This window comes from Trachypithecus francoisi, unplaced genomic scaffold (genome assembly GCF_009764315.1).
Source record: "Trachypithecus francoisi isolate TF-2019V2 unplaced genomic scaffold, Tfra_2.0 Contig00586, whole genome shotgun sequence".
In the NCBI taxonomy this organism is placed as follows: Eukaryota; Metazoa; Chordata; class Mammalia; order Primates; family Cercopithecidae; genus Trachypithecus; species Trachypithecus francoisi.
The window spans coordinates 1755511-1780716 of record NW_022680749.1 but is presented as its reverse complement, the minus strand read 5'-3'; the positions used below and the strand labels follow the sequence as shown (position 1 = coordinate 1780716).

General features: G+C 39.2%; 1 protein-coding gene across 16 annotated transcripts in view; it reads right to left on the bottom strand.

The window, feature by feature from the left end:
* The window catches only part of PCDH15 (protocadherin related 15), a 1849154-nt gene that overhangs the window by 234469 nt on the left and 1589479 nt on the right, over positions 1-25206 (bottom strand). For all 16 annotated transcript variants that reach the window (XM_033215155.1, XM_033215225.1, XM_033215195.1 and 13 more), the window contains one exon: positions 23699-23827. In XM_033215155.1, the coding sequence (XP_033071046.1) occupies positions 23699-23827 (129 nt within the window). The remainder of the gene's footprint in view (positions 1-23698; positions 23828-25206) is intronic.

Here is a 25206-nt window from a genome sequence, read left to right as displayed (position 1 = left end):
AATGCAGACAACCTAAATAGGTATATGCTATATTTTTAGGCAGTCAAAAATGTTGTAAAGAAAATTTAATGCTGGTAAAGGGAAAGGGGGTATACTTGTTTCTGGAGGACATGGAGAGTGGTATTGAAATGGGGTACTCAGTGAAGTCATCCTTGCAAAAGATGTCTTTTTGAATGGAAGAGTGAATCACACAAAGAGTTACAGAAAGAGTGCTCCAGGCAGAGGTAACAACAAGTAAAAAATCCATTTGAAGGTTTGGTAAGGGTAGCTGTGTTCAAGAACAGCAAGAAGCCCAGTGTGGGCCGGGCGCGGTAGCTCAAGCCTGTAATCCCAGCACTTTGGGAGGCCGAGACGGGCGGATCACGAGGTCAGGAGATCGAGACCATCCTGGCTAACACGGTGAAACCCCGTCTCTACTAAAAATACAAAAACTAGCCAGGCAAAGTGGCGGGTGCCTGTAGTCCCAGCTACTCGGGAGGCTGAGGCAGGAGAATGGCGTAAACCCGGGAGGCGGAGCTTGCAGTGAGCTGAGATCCGGCCACTGCACTCCAGCCCCGGCGACAGAGTGAGACTCTGCCTCAAAAAAAAAAAAAAAAAGAAACCCAGTGTGACTGGAGTGGAGTGATAGAAATGATGTTGGAGACAGCAGGCAGAGCCAAGTCATATGGAGATATGAAGGCTACAAAAAAGGAGTTTGGATTCTGTTCTGATACAATGAGCATCCACTGAAAGGTCTGAGTGGCATAATGGTGTCATCTAATTTGCATTTTTAAAATATCACTGTTGCGGTAGTGCAGAAATTGACTGTAAGAGGGGTAGCACAGGTCAAAAAGTAAGAAACTATTAACATAATCTAGGGGAGATATGATTGTGGTTTAGAACAGGTGAGGAGTACTTGCCTTTGGAATATGTTTCAGAGGGATTTACTGATAATGCAAGAATCAGAAGTGGTGCTAGGAAGCAGGTATTTAAGATGACATTTTGGAATTTGCTAATTTGCTGGCCAAATGGCATTTCTATTGTACAGGAATGCAGAGTAAGTCATGATTCATTTGAAGCCTTCACCTGAGATGAACTGATACGGTAAATGGGGGAATGGGGAGCCTGGTTTAATGCCATATCTGTATAATTTTAGATTTACAGGTGAACATTAATTCATAAAACTTACAGTGTTGATTGATTGCTAAATACAATAAAGGTGTTGAAAAAAAATGAAGCTCAGAACCAGCAATATCAATTCAGAGGTAAAGAGTAAAAACCAAAGACCTCTATTAGCACATTTAAAGAAGCTTCATATCCACAGACAATGACAGACTGTACTCAAAATCATGCTCAAGACGTAACTAGAGTCTGCTCTCTCTCTCTCCTTTTCTCTTTCTTTCTTTTCTTTTTTTTTTTTTTTTTTTTTTGCTTGTTGTTGTTTGTTTTGTTTTTTGAGACAGGTTCTCATTCCCGTTTCCCAGGCTGGAGTGCAGTGGCACAACCACAGCTCACTGCAGCCTTGACTTTCCTAGCTCAGGTGATCCTCTCACCTCCTGAGTAGCTGGGACTACAGGTATGCACAAACACACCTGGCTAATTTGTGTATTTTTTTGTACATACAGAGATTTGCCATGTTGCTCAGGCTGGTCTCAAACTCTTGGGCTCAAGCAATCCACCTGCCTCAGCCTCCCAAAGTGGTGAGATTACAGGTGAGCCACCACCCCTGGTCTCAAGACATAATTACAAAGAAAGATGCAATCAACTCTCTGACGTCTTCCACACCAGTACTGGCAGGGAAGGAGAGCTGGTCTGGGCACATGTGTTTAGAAACACTTCAAGAAAACATACTGATTCTCTGGAACTTCTAGACTGAAAACTTCACTTTCTTTTCATTTTTAGATGAGAACAGTATCCCTCACCTGGAGATAAGGTAATGACTTCATCTGAATTAGATACCTTACCATCTTGTAAGCAAGATGATAGATGTCCTCTGTACCTACATCCCTGCATTGCTTTTGTACCAATAACTAAAGTCAAATTGCAACATGTTCTAACTGTCCCTGCTATGAGTAGAAAAGGATTATTCACCAAAAAGAACAGCAGGATATGCCTTAAGGTATTGGCAGCACCAGGAGGACACGACTGAGAATAGATCTTGATTATGCTGGAAGGTGTTGAAGGGAGAAAAATACATCTTAACAAGAGTTTAGTGGTACGGAGATACTTTGTCATAATTGTGGCCAGGACACCTGGAGTTGATTCTAAGGCACTGCTGGATTATTCCCCAAAGCTTGTAAAAAACAGTGGCCTATAATAAACAAGGTTTAGGTAGTGAAAATGCTTGGACAGGGATTTGAAGTTAAAGGCACAAAGAAGTGGGCATTTTAGCATGGATTTCTTATGTATGACCAGAGAAACCATCTATTAGTTCTGTCCCTCAGGACGGCCTAAGTAACACTCCCAATTCTGAAGCAATATAGAAAGGTGCAACAAGAGGTGCTCTGGTATCATCAAGAAGTTCACTGATGGCTCTCCTCACCAGGTCAGAGGGTAGTGAACGTTGCTATGAAACTTGTGTTCCTTAGTGTCAATGTGAGTGGAAGAATTCTGGCTTCAGAATCCAGCTGGAAATACTCAAATATCAGAGGCAGATGGATGAAATGTATCTTAGCAATCAGCAAAAAACAATGTCCAATAAGCTGCTATAAAGTGCAAAGATCTATGGGGATGGCTAACCAACCATGGTGTTCCCAAAGCAAAGACAGAAAGGCAGCCAAGAAGGCTATTGCTGGATTTAGATAATCTAAAAACATTAAAATCAAGTAAACCAAAGCCTCATCTTGTGTTCTTTCCTGTGATTAAGACATATTTGAAGTATAAGTTGCTTTTATATTCCTGCAGTGATTTGGCCAATATTAATAGCTGTGAGCATTGACTATTCTGACTTTGTCCAGAAAATTGCACGTAACATCAATTCCAACCAAGAAGTTCATGTCATGGCAAAGTTAGGTGCAATCATATGCATAGGACCACTGGATCTGTTGGCGCAAATATATAGTACCACCCAGAACTGCTGACCTAGTAGAATGCTGGAAAAGCCTCCTAAAGATACAACTAAGGACAAATTTGGGAAAGAAGTTTTTCAGGGCCACAGAAGGAATGACAATTGTATGGTACATTTTTCTTGATAAAAAGCCTAGATGGAAATGACAAATCAAGGGTTCAGGGTTGGAATGGCCTCTCTCATCATCTTGACTAACCCATTTGGGAAAGGCATACTTTTGTCCTTGCAAAGCTAGGCTCTGCTGCACTAGAGATCCTGGTTTTCTGAAGACCGAGGTGATGTTTTCACTGAGACGACATAGTAAGGGTCCCATTAAACCAATATTTATGGTTAATCAGTAGAAATTATTTGCAGTTTATGCCGACAAATCAAAAAGTACAGAAAGAATTCACTACACCTATGAAAATAGCTAAAACTTGATGAAAAAGATGAGAGAGCTTGCTCTACTAGGTATCAAGACTATATGTAACATCACTATAATTGAGACAGTGTGCTATTGCTGCAAGACTAGACTAATAAACCAATACAATAGAATAGAGAACCCAGAAACAAACCCTCACACACATGTATATGGGATTTATGATAATATGTACTGCGAGTTAGTGGGAAAAAATATATATTTATATAGAAGAAAACAAATTATACTCCTACCCCACTCCATACACAAAAATCATTTCAGATGATAAACCTATTACAAATAACAAAACAATAAATCTTTAAAAAGCAGGTCCTTCATGACCTGAGGAAGTAGGCTATTTTTTAAGCAAGGCCAAAAGAATACTAACACTTACAAAATGATGGATACATTTGATAATCTTAAAATTGAAATCTATGTGTCAAAAGATACCTTGCAGGAATTGAAATGGAAGCTCCAGAATGGGAGAAATGTTTGAAACACATATAACAAAAGGGGCTCATTTCTGTAATAAACAAAGAACTCCCACAGATAAAAAAGAACATTCAAGAAGAAAACACATTGGCACTCCAATAGATAAATAGATAAGAAACTCAAATAGGTATTTTGGAAAAGATGAAATTCAAAATAGTAAGTAAATATATGAAAAGATTCTCAATGTCATTAGCAAAATGCTAATCACGACCATAATGTGATATCACTAAAACTGTAACAGGTGGCTCAAATTAGAAAGATTGACATACCAAGCACACAGACAGGAACCATGACCAACTCTCACATACAATTCTTGGAATAGTTACTGTGGAAAACAATTTTGCATTTCCAGCAAAATTGAATAGACACATGTTCATAACATAGAGAAACTCAGGCACATGAGTGCCAGGAGAAATGATATAAACATATTCACAGCAGCACTGAAGATAACATCCGCAAACTGGAGAGCTCTCAAATACTCATCAATATGAGAATGTGAAAATAAACTGTGGCATAGACACAAACAGCAAATAAATGAATGAACAGGTAGAAATGTGGCTGAAGAGTAAAAAGTTAAACATGAATGAAAGAAGACAGATACTAATGCACACACACTCTACAATTCTGTTTATAGATTTTGAAAAAAGACGAAACTATAATGTTTATAAATGCTTAGTTAGATGGTAAATCTGCAACAACAAAAGAAAAACCCAGGAAATTAGCATAGTGGTTAACTCTAGGTGGAGGAAAGCAATTGTGCCTGAGAAGGAGCATGAAGAAGGATTTTCCGGTGATGCATTCTATACCTGATTTGGACTTACATTTATGTTTACTTTATAATAATATACTAAATTGTACATTTGTCTTTAAATCACTTTATGTATATTACATTTTTTTTCTTAAAGTTTAAAGGACAAGAGTTGGTCTTAATAAAAATCTCTGGTTATAGGTGGATTTCTTTCTGTAAAACCAAGTTGGTTGCCAAGCTTATTCCTCAGGTAGGCAGTAAAGTCCATGTAAGTAATTGTAGTGAGTTATAATATTTGTAGAGAAGGAAAACTGAACTGAACTAAAGTGAATAGGTCATGAATTTTCATCAGTATATAAAACAGAAGTGCAATTTGTATAAAGTAGGATCTCATAAATAAGTAATGTAGCATTAAAATATACAGCTAGATAGATGTAGCAGCGGTTTGTGAAGCAAAATTACTTGGTATTTCTTCCTGGATATATATATTATTATTTAAATAATTTAAATGGAGTATATAATTTAAATGGGGAAATGGAAAACACAATTTCAAATACATGATCAAACAGGCTGGTAGCATGTCTGTTATACTTTTCTTCCATGTAGTTTTTACACCTAGGAAACGCCTTCTTTATCCTTGCCTGTCCCATGAGTGGGTAAAGAGATGTTCTATGTTTTCCAGTACCAACTATAAATTTCAATTGTTCTTTGCATTCACACTGCTGTGTGTGTGTGTGTGGGGGGGGTGGTGGTGGTGGTGATAATAATTTTGTTCTATTTTTTTCATTTCAACTTTGATTTAGATTCATGGATGGTATATGTGTAGGTTTCATAGAAAGGTATATCATGTGATGCTGACATCTGGGGTACTAATAATTCTATCGCCCATGTAGTGAGCATAGTACCCAATAGGTAGTGTTTTTCAGTTTTCATCCCTTGTGCCCCTCCCCCAGTCCCTTCTCTAGTAGTCCCTAGTGTTTATTGTTCCCAGCTTTATGTCTATGTGTACCCAATGTTTCAGTCCCACTTACATCTGAGAATATGTGGTATTCGGTTTTCTGTCCCTGCATTAATGTACTTAAAATAATGGTCTCCAGCTGTATTCATGTTGCTGCAAATGACATTATTTCACTTTTTATGACTGTGTAGTACTCCATGCTGTATATGTACCATATTTTCTTTAGCATATCCACCATTGTTGGGCATCTAGATTCATTCCATAAATTTGCTATTGTGAATACTGCTGTCATGAAAATACAAGTGCATGTGTCTTTTTGGTAGAATGATGTATTTTCCTTTGGGTATATACCTAGCTGTAAGAATGCTGGTTCAAGTGGTAGTTCTGTTTTTAGTTCAGGCATTGCAGAAAGCGGTTTGGAGAGTTCCACATTTACATTTCCACCAACAGTGTATACGCATTCCCTTTTTCCCACACCTTTGCAAACATCTGTTATCTTTTGACTTTTTAATAATAGTCATTTTGGCTGGTGTGAGATGGCATCTTATTCTGGTTTCGATATGCATTTCTTGATGATTTATGATGTGGATCATTTTTTCATTTGTTTGTTGGCTGCTTGTATGTCTTCTTTTGAGAAGTGTCTGTTCATATCTTTTGTCAAATTTTTAATGGGCTTATTTCTTTTTTGTGTGTTGAATTATTTTAAGTGCTTTATAGAATCAGGATATTAGACACTTAAAAGCTGCATAGTTAGCAAATATTTTCTCCCATTCTGTAGGTTGTCTGTTTACTCTGTTGATAGTTTATTTTGCTTTGCAGAAGCTCCTTAGTTTAATTACATCCCACTTATCAATTTTTGTTTCTGTGGCAATTGTTTCCAAGACTTAGTCATAACTTCCTTGCCAAGACTGATGTCCAGAATGATATTTCCTAGGTTTTCTTCCAGGATTTTTATAGTTTTGCATCTTACATAAGTGATTAGTGCATCTTGAGATACTTTTTATATATATTGAAGGATAGGAGTGCCGTTTTATTCTTTTGCATATGGATAGCCAGTTATCCCAACATTTATTGAATAGGAAATCCTTTTCTGATTGCTTATTTTTGTTGACTTTATAGATAATCAAATAGTTTAATTCTGGGGTCTCCATTCTGTTCCATTAATCTATGTGTCTGTCTATGTGTAGCCTATACTACTGTAGGCTTGTAGTATAGTTTCAAGGAGGATAATGTGATGCCTTTGGCTTTGTTCTTTTTGCTTAAGACTGCTTTGTCTATTCAGGTTCTTTTTTGTTTCCATATAAATTTCAGAATAGTTTTTTTTTTTTCTAATTCAGTTAAATGGTACTGATAGTCTGATAGGAGTAGCATTGAATCTATAGATTGCTGTGGGCAGTATCCAATCCATGAGCGTGGAATGCTTTTCCATTTGTTTGTGTCATCTGTGATTTCTTTCAGCAGTGTTTTGTAGGTCTCCTTGTAGAGATCTTCCACTTCCAAATTTAGATGCATTGCTAGGTATTTTATTTTCATTTGCGACTATTGTAAATGTAATTGCATACTTGATTCAGCTCTCAGCTTGACTGTTATTTGTGCCACTGATTTTTTTTTAACCTTGATTTTTGTATCCTAAAACTTTACTGAAGTTACCAGTTTCAGTAGCCTTTTGGTGGAGTCTTTAGTTTTCTAGGTATAGAATAATAATTGCAGTGAGGAGAGATACTTTGATTTCTTCTGTTCCTACTTGGATGTCTTCTATTTCTTTCTTTGCCTGATTTCTCTAACTAGGATTTCTGTTAGTATATTAAATAGGAGGGGTTAGAGTAGGCATCCTTCTCTCGTTCTAGTTCTCAAGGTGAATAATTTCAGCATTTTCATGTTCAGTATGATGTTGGCTGTGGATCTGCCATAGATGGATCTGAATATTTTGAGGTATGTTCTTTCAATGCCCAGTTTCTTGTGGGTTTTTATCATGAGGGAATGTTGGATTTTAACAAAAGCTTTTTCTGAATCTATTGTGATGATATATTTTTTTTTTGAGACACAGTCTCACTCTGTCACCCAGACTGGGGTTGCAGTGGCACAGCCTCGGCTCACTGCAAGCTTCACCTCCTGGGTTCAAGTGATTCTCCTGCCTCACCCTCCCAAGTAGCTGGCACTATAGGTGCCTGTCACCACGCCCGGCTGATTTTTGTATTTTTAGTAGAGATGGAGTTTCATCATATTGACCAGGCTGATCTCAAACTCCTGACCTTGTGATCCACCCTTCTCGGCTTCCCAAAGTGCTGGGATTATAGGTGTGAGCCACCGTGCCCAGCTTTGTCATTTTGAGATAACTTTTCAGTGTGCTGCAAGATTCAGTTAGGTACTATTTTGTGGAAGATTTTTATATCTCTGTTCATCAGTGGTATTGGCCTGTAGTTTTCCATTTTAACTGTGCATTTGCCAGATTTTAGTATCAGAATAATGCTGGGCTCACAGAGTAAGTTAGAGTGGAGTCCCTCCTCCTTGAAGTTTTGGAATAGATTCAGTAGGATTGCCATCTCTATATATCTGGTAGATTTTGGCAGTGATTCCATCCTTTCAAGGGCATTTTTTGATCGGTAGATTTTTCATTACTAATTTAATTTCAGAACTCATTATTTTTCTGTTCAGGCTTTTGATTTCTTCTTGATTCAATCATGGGAGCTTGTGTGTTTCCAGGAATTTATCCATTTCGTCTACATTTTCTAGTTTGTGTGCATAGATGTGTTCATAACAGCACCTGAGGATCTTTTGCATTTCTGTGAAGTTAATTGTAATGCCATCTTTGTCATTTCTGCTTGTTCTTAGTTGGATTTTCTCTCCTGTTATTTGTTAATCTAGCTATAGGTCTATAACTCTTGTTCATCTTTTTGAAGAACCAACTTTTGGTTCATTGATCCTTTATATAGATTTTGGGGCCTCAATTTAATTCAGTTCTTTCTGATGCTAGTTATTTGTTCTCTTTTGCTAAATATAGGGGTTTTGTTTGTTTTTCCCTAGATCTTCCAGGCATGATGATAGAGTGTTAACCTGAGTTATTTCTATCTTTTTGATATATGTATTTAGCACTATAGACTTTCCTCTTAGTGCTACTTTTGCTACATCACTGAGATTCTGGTGTTGTAACAATGCTTTTTAATCAACTGTATTGATATGGTTTGGCTGTGTCCCCACCCAAATCTCATCTTGATTGTAGTTCCCTACATGTCATGGAAGGGACCTGGTTGGAGGTAATTGAATCATGGGAGCAGTTACCTCTATGCTGTTCTCGTGACAGTGATTGCATTTTCACAAGATCTAATGTTTCATAAGCATCTTTTCTCTCCCTTCACTCTGCATTTCTCTTCTCCTGCCATAATGTAAAGAAGGATGTATATGCTTCCCCTTCCACCATGATTGTAAGTTTCCTGAGGCTTCCCCAGACATGCTGAACTGTGAGTCAATTACACCTCTTCCCTTTGTAAATCTCCCAGTCTCAAGTATGTCTTTATTAGCAATGTGAGAACAGACTAGTACATTGGTACCACAGAAAGGAGGGTTGCTGTATAGATGCCTGAAAATGTGTAGGGAAATTTGGAACTGGGTAACAGGCAAAGGTTGGAACAGTTTGGAGGGCTCAGAAGAAGACAGAAAAAAGTGGGAAAGTTTGGAACTCCCTAGAGACTTGTTGAATGGCTTTGATCAAAATGCTGGTAGTGATACGTACAATGAAGTCCAGCTGATGTGGTCTCAGATGAAGATGGCGAACTTGTTGGGAAATAGAGTAAATGTCGCTCTTGCTATGCAAGGAGACTAGCTGCATTTTGCCCCTACCCCAGATGCCTGTGGAACTTTAAACTTGGAAGAGATGATTTAAGGTATCCTGTGGAAATTTCTAAGTTCCAAAGGGCTCAAGAGAAAACAGAGCATTAAAGTCTGGAAAATTTGCAGCCTGATGATGTGATAGAAAATAAAACCTCATTTTCTGGGAGAAATTCATGCCTGCTGGAGAAATTTGCACAGATAACACGGAACCAAATGCTAATCACCAAGACATTGGGGAAAATGTCTCCAGGGCATATCAGAGACCTTCACAGCATCCCTTCCATCATAGGTCCAGAGGCCTAGGAGAGAAATGGTTTTATGGGTCGGGTCCAGGGCCCACCTGCTCTATGCAGCCTCAGAACATAGTTCTCCATGTCCTGCCTGCTTCAGCTCCAGCTGTGGCTAAAATGGGCCAATGTATAGCTCCAGGTGTTGCTTCACAGGGTGCAAGTCCTACGCTTTGGCCGCTTACATGTGGTGTTGGTCCTGTGGGTGCACAGAAATCAAGAATTGAGGTGTGGAAACCTCCACCTAGATTTCGGAGGAAATAAGGAAATGCCTGGATGTCCAGGCAGGAGTTTGCTATAGGAGTGGTGCCCTCATGGAGAACCTCTGCTATGGTAGTGCAGAAAGGAAACATATGGTCAGAGCCCCCACACAGAGTCCCCACTGGGGCACTGCCTTGTGAAGCTGTGAGAAGAGGGCCACCATCCTCTAGACATCAGAATGGTAGATCCACTGACAACTTGCACCATGTGCCTAGAAAAGCCACAAGCACTCAATGGCAGCCCATGAAAGTAGTTAGGAGGGGGGCTGTACCCTCCAAAGCCACAGGGTCAAAGCTTCCCATGACTATGGGAGTGTAACTCTTGCAACATCATGACTTGAATGGGAGACATGGAATCAAAGGAGGTCATTTTGAAACTTTAAGGTTTAATGACTGCCCTCTTGGATTTTGGACTTGCAGAATTCAGAAGGAGCCCTTTCTGGGGAAGATGCAAATAAGTCTTCAATCTTAAAAATGTTGAAATTTAGATGCTTTCAGGAAATTCAAGTGGGTATTTTACAGATATATGTCTATTTGAGGTTGTAGCTTAAAGGAGTAGAAGGAAAATGAGCATCTCAATGTAAGTAAAGCTGTCAGCTTTAATGTAATTGCAATTGATCAAAAGGAATGCATAGAGTCAAAAGGGCAACTTAGATGATACTTTCAAAATCCAAAGTTTAAGGAGCAAACAGATAAGGGGAAGACAGAATTAGATGTGCTCAACCATGAAAAGTAGCAGCAAGTTGGTAGTACAATCTCAGGAAAAAAGAGAGACACAGAGAGATCCAATACCAATACAGAAGTAAAGTGACTCAGATAAAGATAACATTTAACAGTACAGTGGTCATTTGTGACCATAAAGTGGACACAGATATCACTCACTGTACAGCTGGGATTTCACAACTATAAATATTTACACACACACACACATACACACACACTATAATGTGTATTTTTCTAATAGCTGATATTAAGACTAAACATTGCTAAAGGGGTAGGCCTAAACAAATATTGTAAAAGTATATTCATAAAATTTTCTAATCTATTTATGAGCTGCTAACTGAATATCTGAAACATGACATTTCAAAAATAATCATAGAAATTAGGTAGATTTCTATTGTAAATATTATTATGTAGCATGTTAACATCGACATAACCAATTCTTCAAATTGTGTGGGCTTTTTTTCTCTATCAGAATGAGTTACAGGGTTTGCATTATATAGTTTCGCTGAAAAAGAGAACCCATAAAATTTCCCACTTGCAGCTCACTTAAAAAAGAAGTATGACAGTTTCAGGCACTGTTGAGTGTCATACTGAGCTACAAAAAGTAAGAAATCACCATAATGCTCTCCACCTTCATTTTATGTTTAGAACCCCACACAGGGAGACTACAACTATAGTAATCAGAGTCAGGCCACTGAGGTTCAGATTTATTTTGTTTAATATTAAATTGTATAGTTGAAGAAAACATCATTTTTTAAATAGTGTATCATTACCCTTCTAAACATTGTAGTTTACTAATGATTTTAAAACTTCTTTAAGTGCTTAAGACAGAAACATTCCTACAATATCTTAGCTAAGATTTAGCATGCAGGTCTCATATTGGGAATACCTTTGTGTTTTAGGTTAAATAAATTCAGCCTCTTATTTAGAACTGGAAAAACAGGTTGTAGACTTATGGTTCTATTTTTGTTACCTAGACCTCAAAGAAGTCAGTTCAGTAGAAAAATTTCTACAAGGTATTACATGGAAGTTTACTGGGAATCAGCTTACTCTATATTATACAATGCTGAGAACATTGTTTAATCTTAACAGGCAGTAGAGTTGTCAAGTGTGCCTTCTGTAATGCATTTGTGCAAGCATTTATGCCTAGGGTTGCTATGAAAAACGGAGATGAATAATTTAATTCTTAAGCCTGAGAATTCTAGCCTTAGCAAACTCCTCAATGGGATACTCCCACGAAGGCTAGACACCTCTGATATTAGCTGAAAGTCTTCCTACCTAAAGCCTTCCTACCTCCACTTTCCTCCCCTCAACCTCCATCCACCCATGTCTCACATACAGAAATGCACTAAAGCATATAGTGTGACAAGTGTGCTTAAGTAAAAGACCACCTTTTTCTTTCATGCTGAATTATGTTAAAAAAGTACAAAGAAGTTTTCCTCATGATCATGTATCTTAGACAGAATTTACTGAAATAGATCTTTATCTTCTTGATTTCTAACCCAGACTGATGATTGAATTTCACAAAACATTAGTTGAGAAAACAAATGAAAATGACAGAAATCACATTGAACTATGCATGATGATCTCCTACTTCTGATGACATCAGGTTTACAATGAGACCAGATTAATCTGTCTGACTGTTACACATTAGCATAAATTATTCCCAGGAAATCCTTCAAATTGCTTTCAGGAATAAATACAATTCTTAGAGGCATATCCAAGTCTATTGTTGGGATTATGCCATTTTTAACTGATATATAATATATGTACATATTTATGGGGTACATGTGATATTTTGCTGGAATGTATAAAAATTAAATCAGGGAATTTGCGGAGTCCATCACCTAGAATATTTACCAGTTCTGTGTAAGGACATTCCAAGTTCTCTCTTCAAGTCACTTGAAAATATACAATACATTGCTGCTAACTACAGTCACTGTATCAGTCTGTTCTAATGTTGCTAAAAAAGGCACACCTGAGACTGGATAATTTGTAAAAGAAAGAGGTTTAATTGACTCTCAGTTCCACATGGCTGGGGAGGCCTCACAATCATGGCAGAATATGAAGGAGGAGCAAAGTCACACCTTACATGATGGCCGGCAGGAGAGAGCTTGTGCAGGGGAACTCCCATTTTTAAAGCCATCAGATCTTAAGAGACTTATTCACTACCATGAGAACAGTGTGGGGAAAACTGCCCCCATGATTCAATTATCTTCACCTGGCCCATCCCTTGACACATGGGGATTATAATTCAAGTGAAATTTTCCATGAGGGCACAGCTAAACCATATCATCTCATCCCCAGCCCCTCCCAGATCCCAAGTCCTCACATTTCAAAACCAATGATGCTCTCTGAAAGTCCCCAAAATCTTAATTCATTTCAGCATTAACTCAATAGTCCAAGTCCAAAGTCTTATCTCAGACACAGCTAGTTCCTTCTGCCTATGAGTCTGCAAAATCAAAAGCGAGTTAGTTACTTCCTAGATACAATGGGGATACAGGCATTGGGTAAATATACCCATTCCAAATGGGAGAAATTGGCCAAAACAAAAGGTTCCAGGCCCCACACAAGTCCAAAATCCAATGGGGAAGTCAAATCATGAAGCTCCAAAATGATCTCCTTTGACTCCATGTGTCACATCCAGGTCATGCTGATGCTAGAGATGGGCTTCCACAGCCTTGAGCAGCTCCATCCCTGTGGCTCTGCAGGGTAAAGCTACCACTCCTGGTTGTTTTCACGGGCTCATGGACTGGTGTTGAGTATCGGTGACTTTCCAGGCCCAAAGTTCAAGCTGTCAGTGGATTACTATTCTGGGGGCTGGAGGACAGTGACCCTCTTACCACAGCTCCACTAGGAGTGCCCCAGTGTGGACTCTGTGTGGGGGCTCCCATCCTACATTTTCTTTCTGAACTACCCTGGCAGAGGTTCTCCATGAGGGCTCTGCCCCTGCAGCATAACTCTGCCTGGATATCCAGGCATTTCCATACATCCTCTGAAATCTAGGCAGAGGTTCCCAAAGCTCAGTTATTGACTTCTCTGCACCCACAGGATCAACACCACGTGGAAGCTGCCAAGACTTGGGGCTTGTAACCTCTGAAGCCATGGCCTGAGCTATACCTTGGCCCCTTTTAGCCGTGGCTAGAGTGGCTGGGATACAGGGCACTAAGTCCTGAGGATACACACAGCAGAGGGGTCCTGGACCCAGCCCAGGAAGCCATTTTTTCCTCCTAGGCCTCTGGGCCTGTGATTGGAGGGGCTGCCATGGATGTCTCTGAGATGCCCTGGAGACATTTTCCCCATTATCTTGGTGATTAGCATTTGGCTTCTCATTACTTATGCAAATTTCCACAGCTAGTTTGAATTTCTCCTCAGAAAATGAGTTTTTCTTTACTACTGCATCATCAGGCTGCAAATTTGTCAAACTTTTATGTTCTGCTTTCTCTTGAACACTTTGCCACTTAGAAGTTTCTTCTGCTAGACATCCTGAATCATCTCTTTCAAGTTCAAAGTTACACAGGTTTCCAGGGCAGGGGCAAAATGCCGCCAGTCTCTTTGCATAGCAAGAGTGACCTTAACTCCAGTTCCCAACAAGTTTCTCATCTCCATCTAAGACCACCTCAGCCTAGACTTTATTGTCCATATCACTATCAGCATTTTGGTCAAAGCCATTTAATAATTCTCTATGAAGTTCCAAATATTCCCTCATCTTCCTGTCTTCTGAGCCCTCTAAGTCTTTAGGAAGTACCAAATGTTCTCACATTTTTCTGTTTTCTTCTGAGTCCTCCAAACTGTTCCAACCCCGGCCTGTTACCCAGTTCCAAAGTTGCTTCCAAATTTTTGGGTCTCCTTACAACAGCACCACACTCTACTGGTACCAATGCACTGTATTAGACTGTTTTCATGCTGGTAATAAATACATACCTGAAACTGGGTAGTTTATCAAGGAAAGAGGTTTAAAAAACTCACAGTTTCACATTCCTCAGGAGGCCTGCTTTCATGGCAGAAGAGAAATGAGGAGCAAAGTCCTGGCTTACATGGTGGTAGTCAAGAGAGCGTGTGCAGGGGAACTCCCATTTATAAAACCATCATATCTTGTGAGACTTACTCACTATCACAAGAACAGCATGGGAAAGACCTGCCCTGATGATTCAATCACCTCCCACCCAGTCCTTTCCACGACATATGGGAATTATGGGAGCTACAGTTTGAGATTTGGGTGGGGATACAACCAAACCATATCAGTCATCCTACTCTGCTATCAAACATTAGAACATATTTATTTATTTATTTTTTAGACCAAGTTTTGCTCTTGTTGCCCAGGCTGGAGTGCAGTGGTGCAATCTTGACTCACTGCAACCTCCACCTCCTGGGTTCAAGCAATTCTCCTGCCTCAGTCTTCCTGGGTAGCTGGGATTACAAGGATGTGCCACCATGCCTGGCTAATTTTATTTTAGTAGAGACGGGATTTCTCCATGTTGGTCAGGCTGGTCTCGAACTCCCAACCTCAGATGATCCACCTGCCTCAGCCTCCCAAAATGCTGGGATTACAGGCATGAGCCACCGTGCCTGGCTAGAACTTATTTCTTCTAACAGTATGTTTGTAACAACTTTCTTCATCAGCCCCATCCTCCACCACCACCACTCTTCTCAGCTCCTGGTGTCTATCAGTCTACTCTCTATTTCCATGAGAACAACTTTTTCAGCTCCAGCCTATGAGTGAGGACATGTGATATTTGTCTTTCTATTCGTGACTTATTTTACTTAACATAATAACCTCCATTTCCATTCATATTGCTACAAATGAAAATGATTTTGATTATACCACTTTTAAACATGAACATTTGACAAGAAATTGACTTATTTATTATTGTTATGTAAAGTGACGAGTTTAGGCTAAATTGAGTCTATTGTTGGGAGTATGTACAATAACAATAATAATTATGCATAATCCCAACAACAGACCCAGCTTTACCCTATTTATCTTATATAACAATAAGTAAATACACAATACATACAAGAATTTTATATTTTTCCTCTAACACATAATATTTCTTTATCTCTCTTTTCCTTTCTCTCTTTCTTAAATATACACATGCGTTTGTGCATGCCATGGGTTAAGTATAAACCAGAATCAATGGCAGAGCTCGCTAAAACACAGATTTCTGCCTCCAACACCAGCGTTTCTGATTCAGTCTCTGTGGTGTAGAGTATGGCAGTTGGCATTTCGAAACTGTTCCCATTGGTAATGATGCTGATGCTGATGCTGCTTTTCCAGGAAAAACACTTTGATAGCCAGCTAATGCATGTTTGTACTTTTTCAGTTCACATATGTATGGGCAAGTCACAGGAAGCATGGTTATTGGAGAATCCTGTATAGTATAGTGGTTAAGACCAAACATTTGAAAGTAATTCAAATATGTACAATGGAAACCATTTAGAATAGTTCATGATACATTGTAAGAATTCAAAAATTGATAGTCATTATTATTGATTTTTTATTATAGCTGTCAGTCTATCCAATATGCTTTTTTCAATGTAAGCTCCACATATCCCACTAGCTGGACTTATTTTAAGATGAATAAAGAAAAATACAAAAATCAGGATTGCAACCATGAGCTCTATTTTGATAATAACAAATATCTTTCATTTACTTTAAATTTCTAAAACATCCTATAAATGTGACTATACATATATACATGTTCATGTACTAAATGTTGATTTGTACATTTGTTATTATCAAAGACCAAGCTGCGGCTAATACACTTAAAAAGGATAAATGCTGTTTACAATCTGACTGACTATGATTATTTGTAGTGATGCAGTAGAAGAGAATCATTTATCAATTTAAGATTTTATACTTTCTTCAGAACAGTACTTCCATTAAAATGTTCTCTAAATATGGTAATATTAGGAAAATGCAAGGGTGCAACTACCGTATTTCGAAAAATCATAAACAACTTTCTGCATTTAGTTCATAGTATTGTAAAAAATATTACTTTCTATAATATCATAGTTAGCCATACTTTATAAATTATTTAGTATTTAACATAATTATAATAATGCAAATGAAGTGCATATTAGCTCCATTCCTTATTTTAAACCTGTACATATATTACATGTATGTATTAATGCTTCAAATCACTACTTGAGATGAATTCTATTATCATCTCCATTTTGCAGATAGTGAAGTCCAGTCCCTGAAAAGCTACATTAGTTATCCAAGATTGCATTAGTTATTTTGGCAAGTCAAATTTGAACTCAGGTAGTTTTATTCCGTGGTCTATATTTTAAGCACTTCATTAAGTTCTCTATCTTGTTGGGATGCTGGGTCTGGATTCATGGAATCATGTGATCTAGGGACAGGATGAACCAAGTGACCAGGGAGTTGTCTTCTCATTAAAATACATAAGAAGCATAAGAGGTGAGGGTTGCTAGGTAAGATGAGAAGTCTGGGGTCCCTGTGCGGTGAGTCTAGAAGTCATGCTCCAGTATAAAACAGGCTTTTAAAGGTAAGTGACTGGAAAGCTGGACACAGATTTAGGAGACTGGCTTAGAGTCAGTCTATCTAAAGCCTGAATGGACCTTCACAGGAGTTATATCATGCTCTGCTGTTGTATATTCCCAAGTGGCAAATGTCTGTTCCTTTGAGACTTGAGGGGTCCAAGACCAAGCCTGCAGATTTGATCAGAATGTGACTGCATTTTGGGACTTCTACTGGCACTATTCACTATTTTATTAGGCCCCATCTGAACTCAACATATTGTTAATCATTTTTCCAGAACTCCTTTAAACAGCACTTCCGTTATTGTCAGAATATTGACTTAGAGTTCTCAAATTGCTTCTTCAGCTGGATTATATTTTGTATTACATTTTTTTGGCTCGTATTTTTATTTCCTTTTTTTTTAATGATAATTATATATTACAGTTGTCAGTTATATGTACAATTATAATATGTTGAAAAGAACCAGGAATAATCTATAAAAACAATGAAATCGTGAATGATATGAAGACTTAGTCAGTGTAATATTTTGTTTAGTATTCCCCAGAGTATTTCACAGGAGACAGAATCTAGAGGATCTGTATGCCTATCTTGACTGTGGACCACAAGCATGCAATAGTGAATGATATGTTGAAAAGAACCAGGAATAATCTGCTTTTCTCATGAACCTTGACCTGGCCATCTCAGTCTATTATAATGTCTTTTTTTCCTTGCGGTAAAGAATTTATATCACCCATTTGACACGTGACATAGAGTATATACTTACTGTATTTACTAGGTTTTATTTTGAGTACATCTTTTCATACATATTGTTATAGTTTTCAATTCTAAACACACAACGTATATTATGATACCTTGTGACTAGAAAGATATACACCAAAAACTGTTGATGGGTAGGTTATTTTTTAATATGCTGGATAAAACATTTTGCTATGTGTAATCCATAAATTTGCTTCAAAAGTATTCCTTAGCTATTATTTGTTACTATAACACTACCTTTAAAGAGTAAATGAGGCTGGGTGTGGTGGCTCACGCCTGTAATCCCGGCACTTTGGGAGGCCAAGGCGGGAAGATCACCTGAGGTCAGAAGTTCAAGATCAGCCTGGCCAACATGGCATAACCCCATCTCTACTAAAGGTACACAAATTTGCTGGGCATGGTGGAGGGTGCCTGTAATCCCAGCTACTCAGGGGGCCGAGGCAGGAGAAGTTTGAACCTGGGCGGCAGAGGTTGCAGTGAGCCAAGGTCACTCCACTGCACTTCAGCCTGGGTGAGAAGAGAGAGATTCTGTCTCAAGAAACAAATAAAAAAAGTAAATGAAAACTCCCTTCAGCATTTTAATTCAAATGTTGGCTTATTCATATTAAAATATCAATAGAATATAAACACAAATTTGGTAACTCAAATTCAGTATAGTAATTAACAATATGTATCTTGGTTTTAAGTGAGTCTTAATAGTTTTTGATGACAATTAAAATTAAATTTTACAAGCAGAGCATGAGTCATTTAGTGAAATTAATATATAATTATCATTAGGTAGCAACAGAGGACCATTATGAGCATCAAAATTCCATCCCATAAACATTACACTGTGCAGAATCAGTTGGATGCAGCCTGCCTTGGATGTTTTCCTCTTCCTTTTTACTTTCAATATCATTTTAGTTTTTATGAAAACAAGTTATTGCCTAAAGACCAGGCTAAGGTCCATATTTCAATTTTAAAAACTGAAATAAATTATAGAGGCCGTTTCTTATCAAATTTAAGAACCAGGAGACAACAAAAAGGTTAACACAATAATTCCTTCAAGAACAAATAATCACTAGGGAAAGTGGAAAAAAAGAAAGAAAGGAAAAGAAATTTAACTAAAAGTTAATCATCACATTGATGCCTACTTGTATGTTTTTACTTATATATTCCATATGGGCTTTATCACTCCAAGCTAAATAAATTAAGAAAATGGGAAAGATCATTTTTGTAAATAATTTCAATATTTGTTTTTAACTGAATAGTTAATATATATATGGCTAAACGAAGTTTTACAGTTTTCAGCAATGTGGCATTTTAAACTGACAACTGTAACATATAATTAGCATTAATTAAGACTATTACATTAGTTCAAGCCTCATTATGCCTGGGTTATTGCCTTCTAGTTCTGTCTTCTGGATTTAGAATCTCCCATTTCAATATATCAGGAGTAATTTTTATTTATTTATTTATTTATTTATGTATTTCTTTTATTTATTTATTTTTAGACAGAGTCTCGCTCTGTCGCCCAGGCTGGAGTGCAGTGCTGCGGTCTTGGCTCACAGCAAGCTCCGCCTCCTGCATTCATGCCATTCTCCTGCCTCAGCCTCCCGAGTAGCTCGGACTACAGGCGTCCACCACCATGCCCAGCTAATTTTTTTGTATTTTTAGTACAGACGGGGTTTCACCGTATTAGCCAGGATGGTCTCAATGTCCTGACCTCATGATCCGCCCTCCTCAGACTCCCAGAGTGCTGGGATTACAGGCATGAGCCAACGCGCCTGGCCTATCAGGAGTAATTTTTATAAAATACAAATCTGATGTGTCATACCTCAGACCGTTCAGTGGTTCCCCCGTCACCTTCTACAACATGGTACAGAAAAGTGTTTATGACATGGTATGTCTTATTTATTGTAACTATACTATGTCACACTCTCATTTCTCTCTGCCTTTACTTATACAACTAACTTTCCCTAACAGATTCCAACTCCTCTCAACTTCCCTCTTACCTGTATTCTTCCTTCATGAGTCACCTTCAGCATTTCTCCTTTGCTGATATTTTTTGCACATGTCCCTGTTATAGACTTTATTACTTTGCTTTCTTGGCGTAGCAAAAATTGTCGGTGCCCTATGCATGTCCCTCAGAGCATTTGGTATGCTTTGGCCAACTTCCATCTCCTGTTATTGTCTCTGGATCCTAAGGGTGTTGCTTTTCCAGCCAGAAGCCTCTGTGGCTGGTGGCGCCTTTGCCCGAGTTTTGCTCAGACTAGCTGTGTTTGTATCACCTACTTGACCTGGCAGGCTGTGCTTGGCTCAGGCTACTGGCTTAAATCCCACACTTGCCCAGGGCAAGCCAGGCTCAGAGCAGCGAGGGGTGCATGAGTGAGCAAGTGTGGGGTCTTGTCACTGTGCATAGCCAGGCACGCTGACTGCTGTGGCGGGACTGGTAGCTCTAGGCGCCCTCTCCGAGCAAGGCTTTGATTGAATCAGATACACGGCAAGCGGCTTCTGCTGTGAGCACCCGCGTATGGATGAGGGGCTCCCTGAAGAGTCTCCACTCTTCTCTCCTTTTTGCTGCCCGCAACATGGTGAGTGGGGTGGCTGACGTGTTTTAGCCCTATTTGTGTTACAGCTCTTTCATTCCTGCCATTTGCTGGGTCCGGAGTTTTTGGCCCACATCCAGGAAGAATGAGGTACGCGGACAGCTGGAGAGCTAACAACGTGTAGAGGAGCTTTAGTGGACAACAGACAGCTCTCGGGAGACCGGAGTGTGTAGCTCCTATTCATAGGCAAGTTGTCCCCATGAGTGTCCAGCTCTCAGCAGAAAGAAGACCTGGAACGGGTAGTTCCTTTCTGCAGAAGGTGGTCTCAGGAGACACGAAGAGGGGAGCTCCCTTCTGCAGCTGGTACTCTTGATGTCTGTGTGTCTGGCTGGCTCCAGGGTTTTTATGGGCTCAGAAAGGAGGAAGTACATGCTGATTGGTCCACGGGTGGCCATGGACAGGCCCGGAAAAAGCACCGTACGTTTTCACTCCGGGCCATGGACTCCACCGGAACTGATAGCCTGGTCCCTAGGCTTCAGGCCATCCCTGGTTTGAAGGTGGGGCTTCACCAGGGAACTCCTGCTTTCCACCCAGGAGCCTGTCTGTCTCCTGCTGCCATCGATCATGTTGTTCATGGTGCCCAGGCTGTTTGTGAGGAGGAGTGCCTGCGGGCCCACAGTGAGCAGCCCTCTGTCCCCTCTTGGCCTCCCTTCCATGCTCGTTGGTGCCCAAAGTCCACAGGAGGCTGAGGTGGCTGGGGACTGGCATGTCAGCACCAACCCCAGCATGCACACACCCAGCCTGGTTATGACAGCACCTGGACTCGGCCTCAACTTTGCTTCAAAATTGGAAAGGTTGCCAGGAGCTGGAAGAGAACAGGCAGGGGGAACAGGCACTTCCGACTTTGTGGGGGTAGGGGAGCTTCCTGGGTCCCTGAGAGCACAGAGATGCCTAGGTCTGCAGCCACAGCTGGGCAGCTGGAGCTACGCCCAGGATGGCAGGGCTCCCACCCTTCCAACTTGGAAGGGGTTAGGTTCCTGCCTGTTCCTTGCTCCTACCCGCTCCCTAGAGCATGTAGCCCTGGTGATACCTCCTCTGCTGTAGCTGGTGTCTTAGTAGTGGCTGCTCCAGATGGGCCACTGCTGCCATCAGTATCTACAGCCTGACTCAATGCCCTTCTATCAGATTTTGCAGAGGGAATTTGACTACTTGCTTCTGCTGGAGGCAAGAAAATCCAAAAACTTGGCAGTCCATTGCCCAACACTGCAGCTAATTACTCTCAGGATTTAGTGTATATGTTTTCTAGTTCCATAACTTCTCAGGAACTGGACAATTACAATTATCAGGAGAGATAACTTTGATGCATGAGTTTGCATCTTTTTGTAGAGTTTGCCCTTGGAGTGAAATTTCAGTTCTCCTCGTGATAGCTGGTTTAATAGCAAACTTGCTACTGGTTGCTTTCTCTTCTTTGCCTCACTTTCTCACTTCCTTATCACTGTTATCTGTACTTCTCAAAAAATATTTATACATGAATATTTTGTGTCCAGATTTTCTGTTGAAGAATCCACAGTAAGACATTGGACACCAGAGCTACTATGGTGTGGGGAGCAGAGCCTTCAGATGGGATGCTGGAGTTGAATCGCTTGTTGGCCAGTTGGCATCAAGACCAGTTGGCATTTTATAACATCCCAATGACCAAGATTATTCCCTATGTGAATTGGGATGGCATAAACTTATAAGATTATGTATGCCTGATGCAGTATTTCCCGAATTTGACTGAGATAGTGACAATGATAATGATAATGATAATGACTATGAAGTTGGTAGTTGTAAGTATTGTCAGTGATTTGAAGGGAAAAATATGACTTTCAAAAAAGCTTACACTGGTCAGTCAAAATCTCAGGACGTGATTTGAACGTCACAAGATCTCTATAACATCATTTAAAGCAACCCTCTCCTTTTGCAGTTTAAAGGAGATTAAACTAAAAATCAGACCTTGTGCCTGGTTACAAGAATAGTAGAACAGTAGAGAAGGCTCACTTCAAAGCACCAGCAAGCCTTCTGTGGAAAAAGCAGAAACTTCACAGGGAAAGAGTAGGACCCTGAACTCTGAGTTTGGAACATCTGGGTGGCTCACACCTCACTAAAGCAAGATTCTTTCCTTTCCTGGAGACCACATAAACACCTCATCTGAGGTTGATGCTTCAAATTGTGCACATCTTCCTCAAAATTTTTCTTCTCTGTGACTTCTAGACCAATTACTATGTTCAAGACCAAGAATGGCTGAAATGAGGAAGTACTGTCTCTGCTTTAACAATAAAGGAATTAGGCCGGGCGTGGTGGCTCAAGCCTGTAATCCCAGCACTTTGGGAGGCCGAGACGGGTGGATCACGAGGTCAGGAGATCGAGACCATCCTGGCTAACACGGTGAAACCCCGTCTCTACTAAAAAATACAAAAAACTAGCCGGGCGAGATGGCGGGCGCCTGTAGTCCCAGCTACTCGGGAGGCTGAGGCAGGAGAATGGCGTAAACCCGGGAGGCGGAGCTTGCAGTGAGCCGAGATTGCGCCACTGCACTCCAGACTGGGCGACAGAGCGAGACTCCGTCTCAAAAAAAAAAAAAAAAAAAAAACAATAAAGGAATTATTCATCAAATGAACCACAGAAACTGGCTAATATGTCCAGGTAGGTCCCAGAAGCACTTAGAAGAACACACGAAGAGTAAACCTTCTGAGTGCTGGAAAAGGGGTTTGTGCAAAATATTAGACACACATGGTAGACTCTAAAGATAATATTTACATAATGAAATGAGTTAAAATCTAAATATATGTATTTTTTGAGGTCTAAATGTCCACATCCATACCCAGTAGTATACCTAATTACATGTTTCTATAAAATGTTTTGATTCAGAAACTGAAAATATGTATTAAATTAGCATACCAGCACATTAATCAATGTTTAAATTACACAATAATTATAAAATGTAAATCTGTATCCTTGACAGTTAATTAAAATATATAGAATATTATTCATTTTTTAAAGTATTGAAGAATATCCAGCACAGTCATTTAACAGATTACATTAGCTGAGTTTCTTTTCAGAATTAAAATGTAATGAACTTACACTCTTTGAAAAAATACATATAAGATCTATATAAATATTCCACTTACTTTTACTTGACCCACAAAGGCATTGGCTTCTTCCTCCACCACAGATAAATTTCTTGGCAGATAAGGATCAAACACTGGAGCATTGTCATTGACATCTGTCACCACCACGTTTACTGTGGCAGTTGAGGTCTTAAAGAAAAACAAGCATTAAATGTGAGAAGAGCTATTTTTACTTAGAATTCATTTAAGTAGTCATCCTGGCATTTGTCAATCTGAAAAGCATCTCATTTTTCTTTCTAATCCTTAGCTTTCCAAAAAATAAAAAATAAATAAATAAAACTAAAAAACTAAAAGAAGGTTGCAAAGAAGCTTCCAACCTCAAAAAAACAGATGGGAAAAGCAAATGATGATATTAAAGGGCAAACATCTTTTTGGAAATGTCAAGTATTTCCTGGAGGCTTACTTTCAGAAAACGGTTTTACCTTTATCTTGTTCACATTTTATGGGTGGCAAGCTTTTGTTTATACACACATACACTGCTTTATCTCTGAAATGTGCCATTTCTGTAGTTTTTGCTGCTTGTATTTTTTTACTGTTTAAAAATAAAACCAGTACTTTATAAAATAGCATGGTACATCAAATGGGCATTTTCTGGAAAGCTCGTGCTATCAGAAAATGCTACCTTAATAATTCTCTAGGTGTACATTTAAACCAAGAGTTTGAATACCATATACTAGGCATGAAATGATTATCTTACAAGCATACAGGTTATGGAAACGATATGCAGGTAAACCTACCAATAGTGTGTGCTACCTAGTTAAAAGTTAAATCCCTGGCCTGCTGCTGTCAACATTATGTAGGTCAATGACTTCTGCACAATCAATGACTATCATCATGCGTGACTCAAGCTGGAAACTGCTCTCTCTAATCAAAGCCTGAGTACAGCAGAGAAACTCTACCTAACTCTGTCACAGTGTGGGGCTGATCACAGAAGGCTGAGAGCAAAGGTACAGAGAGAAAGAATATTAACCAGGAAAGTAAGAAACCTGGTATGCTATGGTATTAAATATTTAGTAACTATAAATAAAAAGGAGGAGGAAAAAGCAAGGTGATACTGTCATGATAATTATCCACCTTTTGTTTAAAACAAATGCAATTTCCATTAATTATTAAGTGATTTGTAGTGAGAGGCTAAAATGCTGAGCATTAAGAAGTGACTTGAGTGAAGCTGAAGAGGTTTTGCAGCAGTCATGGGGCTAAGGGATCAAGTGATTTTTTTTTTTTTTTTTTAGCTACTAAAGAGGACAGATCTTGGTAAACACCCAATGCTTTCTGTTGGGGTCACGAAAGTTCTATACCATGCGAGTTATGGTGCTTGGGAAAAAGACCAGATCTCACACAAATGTAAACCCAATATTGAAACTCTGATTGTATTAAGGTGATCTACCCCTATTTTAACAGAAGCAAAAGCAAATATTCTTTTTAGTAACGTAACTTCATCCCAAGCCTCTATAATTTTTTTCATGTGCAGTATTCAGTAGTCATTACAAAATTACCATGCATACCAG